The following is a 6977-nucleotide window of genomic DNA, read 5'->3' on the forward strand; positions in this document are numbered from 1 at the left end:
CCTTAGAAAAACGTTATTCCACTTGGGGGGCTTTATGTGGTCGATAAAACCTGCGGGGGGGGGGGGGGGGGTGCTGGCGGAGGTGTTTCACCTATAGTTGTTGAACCTTGTAAAATTAAAGGGATTTCACGATGACGGTGAATGACAATGATAACGATGCCGCATTCAGCAATAAATTTGATTGTTTGTGGGTTTTAATGCGCCAAAAATACACCTGCGCAATGAGGCGCGCCGTAGTGGAGCGCTCCGGATTAAATTTGACCACCTGGGGATCTTTAACGTGCGCCAAAATCTTGACAAGCGTTTTCGCTTTTCGCCTCCACCAGAGAAGCGGTCACCGCGGCCGCGATCCAACCCTCGTCCTTGGGCTCAGCAACACAACGCCTTAGCCACAGAGCCAATGACGTACGCAGGATTTCGTTTCGGAGGGGGCCGGAAGACGAAAAAAAAGGGAAAAAGATGAAAAGCGACACAACGTTAAAAAAAAACAACTACAAATCAATGAAAACACTTCGTCATCCATTGGCGTACACTATAGGCGACCGTGTAATAGATTATTTTTATTCTTAGCAGCATTGCAAAATGGCTGACCGTGTCGAGAGCAGACGTCCAATTTGTGCGAGCTTGTTAGGTTGTCGCTCGCGAACAAACGACGATTTTCAATTTTCAGTCGTCTTAATTGAACAATGAGCCGAGTCAGTGCCCTTGTCACATCCGCGACCCCCCTCTCACGAACCCGGAAATTTCGCAGGGGGCTCGCGTACGCCACGGCGCTTGGACCCTTGCTTACGCCAGTGCTCAGAGCCACTATTCCGATGCTTGGGAATGAGAACGCTACTACTGAATAAAAGCGCGATTAGATTCGAATTGAACATCTCATTGGAATAAAGTTGCAAAGAAAGGCGCTGAAGCATGTGTGAACTCGGGCTTGGTGCGAATTTCTAAAATGAACTACAGGGCCGGTGGACAGCTGTGTTAGTGTGTCTATTCCACAAGATCTCGGCATATTAAAGAAACACAGGTTCGACTTAGGGCCTTGCACATCTGTATTCCGCCGCACTCCGTCGATGCACGTCTCCGAGAACGTTAGTGGGCATTTACTGGAGCAGTACACATATTCGCTCACCGCACGTATAGCTAGCTATGTGCACACTGGCGCGACATGCGGGTGCACCTTGATCGGCTTGGAGTAGTCGCCTTCGTCGGGCAGCTCGTCGTCACTCGCCGGCCAGTCGAAGCTGCGGCCGCGGACGAAGTCGACCAGGCGCTGCGCGTCGCCGTCGTCCCTGCTGGAAGAGTCCATGCAGGCCCGCATGGCCAGCGTCGGCCGCGCCAGGACTGGCTCCGTTGGAAGCTCCGAGCCGAGGGCGGTCAGGTAGTCGAGCAGCATCTGCGTGCTAAGCACCTGCGCCGTCCACGGGTACCGGTTGGTGGCCGCCGAGCAGACGAACAGGCCGAAGTCCTCGCAGGGCGAGGCCCGCTTGGCGTCGGCCCGGCCCACGCCCAACCTCCGGGCGTGCTCGACGCAGTCGGAGGACGAGCAGAGTTGCTGTGCGCTGCCGCCGCCGGTGTGGTGGGGCAGAACAGCAACCAGCAGGAGCAGAACGACCAGCACGATGACCACCACGATGACCAGCGAGAAGATGCACCTCGCGCGGCGCGGTCGTGACGGGGCCGCGGGCTCTATCTCCTCGGTCGGCGGTGGGCACAGCGTAAGAGGCACCTGGGAGGAGGTGCACGACGCAGCTCAGTGTTTTACGGAATGCGTGAGTTACAGAACATTGTTAGTAGGTACGCATGAATAGCAAGCAGTAGAGCCAGAGGAGGGTTTGGAGGCGGGGCGACAGAGTTTAGAACGTTCCGGATGCGTCGCATATACGTCGCCGCCTTGGTTCTGAGCTGCATTTTGTCCTAATATGGGTGACGACGCACCAGGCCCTAGTTGTGGGCGGAGAAAACCGAAAAAAAAAATGTGGTTGATCTCTCTTTCATAGGAATCGGTACAACACTAAAGTGAAATGTTTCTTCACTGGAGCAGTTGGATGTTTATTGTGCATCGATGTGAACTTGCACATTGCTATTTATACTTCATCAGTATGGCACATAAACGCATAGACGCATAAGCATTAGACACTGGATTACAGGCGCCGGAGCATTGCGTCAATCCGGCGGAAACCACGGGCGCTCGCAAACCGTGCGAACGAAACCGAACTGATTGTCAGCGAATCGTTTCCTGAACTCACGGTCCTCTGCAGCGAAAAGAGCATGATTTACGTGTCGGCAGCTGTCTTGTGGGTGTGCTTGGATACCGAAGTCCTGCTGGCGGGTCGCTACGGCAAAGGTGCAGCCACTTCGGTCGTGCTCCGTGGCGTGCACGGCAGACGGTTGAGTTGCGAAGAGCTCAGCTTGTGGAACGTGAGAGACAGAGTTCACAACTCGCAGCAGTAACGCCAACTACCGGCGCTAATTAGCGTCACAGCGCACTACTTCGCATCACCTCTCCTAGACGACAGCACCATCGGAATAGAGATTCTTATAGGAAAGGGTAAAAGGCACGTTCATAGAGCTAAACAGGCGTGAGTCATAGCGCAGTCGATCGACTAAGCGTCTGACACCTCCAGTTGCGGTCAGAGTGATCGTGGGCTCGAAACCTGCTTCCGCGTCTGTGGAACTTTTTTGGCGATGTCATTTCCGTGACGGATATAACGTCGGTGGGGTCCTATAGTACCCCTGAATAAAGCACTTTCGTGTTAAAAGTACGCCACGACAGAAGAGGCTATGGTAGCTGGTATTGCCGCTCGCCGCCACCGCCACAGGGGGAAACACCTATGGATAAAAGTGCGGCGGCGGCCAAATGGAAGTTGTACAGAAAGTTGAGAAGCAGATCAACAGATGGTGCAACGAGGTTTTCGCTTTCACATTCTTGGAAAGTCCTAGGCATCACCCGTAATTCTTTAAAGTTAAGCTGTGTACCCGTAGCCCCTGAATGCTTCCACCGGAATGCATCCCCAAGGCGGCCAGAGAACGTCAGAGAACAGAAATTCGGGTACGGAGCAAGGGCGTGGCGAGCCAGCAGCCGACGAATGGGGAAGCGCCAGTGGCCTGTGACCTGGTTAAGGATTTCGGAGAGGGAACAAGGGCGCAACGGAGTAGTAGCGTAAACGTGGAGGAGGGAGGCGACAGTACGGCGTCGAACGTGACACAGCCGCTCCTGTCGCCGATCACGTGGACATCATCGACCAACAGGACGCAGCAGGTTTGTGCGTTCCTTTTGACTGCGCACCGGCCAATCGTGTTCTGTTTTCTGAATGCGGGGAATCCAATGAAACAAAGAGCTTTACTAGGTGAACCATCTTCATATGAATGATTTGGCTTCCTAATTTTTGTTTCTTTGATGAGAGAAATTCGTGCCTTGCTCCAAAAGACAAGTTTCCGCAAGCAGCTATGTAACGGTACATTATCATCATCAACATTATAATACAAACCCAAACTTCTGAAAGAAGCGCCGAGGACACAGAACGCGATGGTGATCGCAAACGTGACATCAGTGAATTCACCGACTCACGAGATCGTGGTGACGCGTCACCCCGTTGTTCAGCGATCGCGAAGCTACATATTTTGCCCCTAAGGCTAATGAGGACACAAAACACCCAGATATGCTTTCAGGAGCAAAACCAAAATTCCGTGCCCTTCTACCCTGTGAAGAAGGGGGACCAGCGAAGCTGCACTGCGTAATCTTACACGTGGCGGCAAATTATCACCGAATTTGTTTCCGGATAGTTCCGGTAGAACTCGTTACAGACGTTTTCTGTAACCATACTCCCTCCGCAGATGGCCACGTATTGAAAGGAGGGAGTAATTCTGCAACGTTGAAAACTTTACTGTCAACTAATTACGACAAGTAAATGAAATTCGACATGATCGTAGAGTCGTCTTAGCGGCTATTTTTCGCACGTTTTCCGGGATGCTTTCAAAACAAAAGGTTTAGGGCCGTTATCTGTAATCATTCTCCCTCCGTAGACGGCCATGCTTCCTTGTGCTAACCTCAATGTGGGAAAGCCAGCTTACAGAATAATGGCTCCGACCCACGCTGTGAAGGTGGTTGGAAAGCAAAGCTTTAAACGACACCCACAACAATTGCCCATGCGACGCCACTTGAATTCACACACGTGGCCCTACAAAGAGCGACACTAGAGATTCCGCAAGCCGTTACACGGAATTCGCGAGGGCGGCATCCCGAACGCAGCAGCGTCGGTCACGGCCGGGCTAGAGCGGCGGACGCCGTCGCTGTCGCCCAGCCGCGCGCCGGCAGAAAGAAAACGGAGAGGAGCGTCTTTCGAAAGGTGAGACAGCGGAACCTAGCCATCCAGGTGTGCTAGCTGGGGTCTACACCACTGCGCGTCACAAGCGCACACACCGAAACAATTCGGCATGTGATTTAGCAAGTTTGAGAATTGCGAGGAAGCTGAGGGAACTATTATAATCTCTATTAGAACCAGTTGCTCCTTTCACCTTTTGCAATACCTCTTAACACGCAACCGAATTGGTAGCGTTTCTCTAGCGGCCAGATGTCTGTACGTGGGCTCTACATTGTTTTCCCGCTCTGCAAACCAATCCTTAGCGTATCATTGTCATGCGACCACTTAATTCCGTCGGGTCCGTGTTATCTAGGAGGTGCTGTCGAACAAGTTAATCAAGCCGGGGGAAGGAAGCGTGCAATGGACGCGAAGCTGCGCCATAACAGAACCAAAACAACCGTCGCTAAAGCAGACGATGAAGCCGACGGAATGGTTCCAGCCGGCGCGCACGGAACGCTGGGTAATAGCGCACACTGTGTTCCGTGACTTAAAACTGCCCCTCCCCCTGTTTAGCCGCGTTAGGAGCTTCTTGTCCCGCACGCCGGGAAGGAACCGTTGGCTGGGAGAAGTAGACAGCATTGCTTTAAAGTCAAGCTTCTGGACGCGCAGCGTCTGGACGATTTCTGCAACTCGCGTACGCGTTGTAAAAACGATTCCGCAGGCAGTGCACGGTGGCAAAATAATTAATAGGAATGGCGGTTGACGGCGCTGAAATGCCGGTACTGGTGGACAACAAAAGGAGATGCGACTGCATTGCTAAAGCTAGCAAACGTGGCCACTGGGAAGGTTGCAGCGCAAAGCGGTGTTACCGCGGTGTACAAGGGGCGCGCGAGAAACGCAGCGTTGAGGACTTGTGAAGCCTGATCACCGGGTTGGCATGAGGCCGAGTATTAATTTCTTAAGGGAAATAGGCAACATGCTCCCACATTCTCAATGCGGCAGCATCGTATCCTGTCTCCCAATGGATCCTCGATCAATTTTTTTTTAATGCTCCGCCCAAAAAATTAATGTCTGGATAAACTCGGTGGTTGAAACTCCGCCTGCCTGAAACTGGATAAACTCAGTGGCTGAAAAGGTATCTATACACCTTGAAAGCTGCGAATGTTTCCTCACCAACATTAAAACGCCACCAAATACGACACACGCGCTCACTGCCCGTATGACATACGATAAGTAGCCTGACTGACTTTTCTTCTCTTATTGATAGATTGTACGGTTTAACGCGTCGACGCAACTCAGGAGATGAGGCGCGCCGTAGTGGAGGGCTCCGGATTAATTTAGACCACCTGGGGGTCTTTAGCGTGCGCCGAAATCTCGTACACACGGGCGTTCTTGCTTTTCCCCTCCACCAGAAAAGCGGCCCCCGCGGCCGAGTATCGAACCCGCGTCCTCGGGCTCAGCAGCGCAACTCCTTAGCCACTGAGCCACCGAGGCGGGTTTGTCTCCTTTTAGGGGCGAAGCTCCTAAAGCCCTGGGTCTGTCCATCCATTGTGTCTCGTGGTACGTGACCGCCACATGCTTTCGGAGATGTCGCAAAGTGGGCCGCGTTGCACGCGCAAGAACCGGCTGCCACCGGCAGCGCAAACTCGGCACCGGGAGCGCGAGCTTGTCTGTGTTCGCCAACGGAGGCACGAGCGCACGTGCACTGCGAGGGGGAGATCACGCAAGAGATCACGCCACGAACAGAGAGAACAAGACTTTATTATTACTATCCGGCATGATAGGGAGTGGGTCATGCCACGAACGCAGGCAGTCGTTCTCGGAGATCGAACGAGACGCAAGGACCTTTGCTCGTTTCCTCTCGTCTTGTTCGGGCACAAGTTTGCCCTAAATAAAAGTTCTTTCTTTACCGTTGTGTCCCATCCTACGTGACAAATTGTGGTAGAGGTGCGGGGTAGTCCTCGATGGCGCGGGGTCTTTCACCAGGTCTGGGCCTGGGAGCATTGACTCCGAAAATAAAAGTTGATTTGTACAATGTATGTACGCACGCAGTCTTACGTCTTTCTTAATGATGTAATGGGCGAACTTTCACGGGAGAGTTACGGTTACCGATGATCTCCCCCTCTCGAGCTTCGCTCCACTTATCATTCGTTCCGTGGATATGGCGTGATTTTTCGATATCGACGAAAAATGGGTGCCGATGTGGCTGAAACTGCGAACCAGTCCCATTCATGAGAGCAAGATTGCAATAACCACATGGCTGCATAAAGCGCGATTGGCAGCAAAAAGATTGGCCCCGAAACATGGTCAAATAAATTGGTTGCCATCCCGCCCGTGAAAAAAAGATGTCCAGCGAAGCTGTTGTAAATCAGTACAAATGGCGATGGAGGAGGGTACGAAATGTTCATCGTCGTGTCCGTGGCTTTGTCACTAGGTAAGGGTAAAGAGTATCGACACTATTTTCTCCTATTGTTCAGTTCCGCCGTCATGATCCTTGGTCAATTCCCATTACGTGACGTTTGTTTACACTGCGACGGTTCATGGGCACCAATATATTGCTGTTTATGCGCTTTCTGTCGGTCAACTGTGGTAGTCTCAGCTTGTCCTCCCTGCTGTGCGGCTGCGCGCGACTGACGCGTCGTTCCGAATGCGAATCATAGGTACGCGTGTAACGTCATA

At 52.5% G+C, this 6977-nt stretch overlaps 1 protein-coding gene across 1 annotated transcript in view; it reads right to left on the bottom strand.

Moving 5' to 3' along the window:
- Positions 1-404: 404 nt before the first annotated feature.
- The window catches only part of LOC144175177 (uncharacterized), a 14642-nt gene continuing 8069 nt past the window's right edge, over positions 405-6977 (bottom strand). The window contains exon 5 of the mRNA XM_077704282.1: positions 405-1723. Within this exon, the coding sequence (XP_077560408.1) occupies positions 1142-1723 (582 nt within the window). The 3' untranslated portion in view covers positions 405-1141. The remainder of the gene's footprint in view (positions 1724-6977) is intronic.

This window comes from Haemaphysalis longicornis, unplaced genomic scaffold (genome assembly GCF_048455015.1).
Source record: "Haemaphysalis longicornis isolate Haplotype H1 unplaced genomic scaffold, Haemaphysalis longicornis Haplotype H1 scaffold_3, whole genome shotgun sequence".
Classification (NCBI taxonomy): Eukaryota; Metazoa; Arthropoda; class Arachnida; order Ixodida; family Ixodidae; genus Haemaphysalis; species Haemaphysalis longicornis.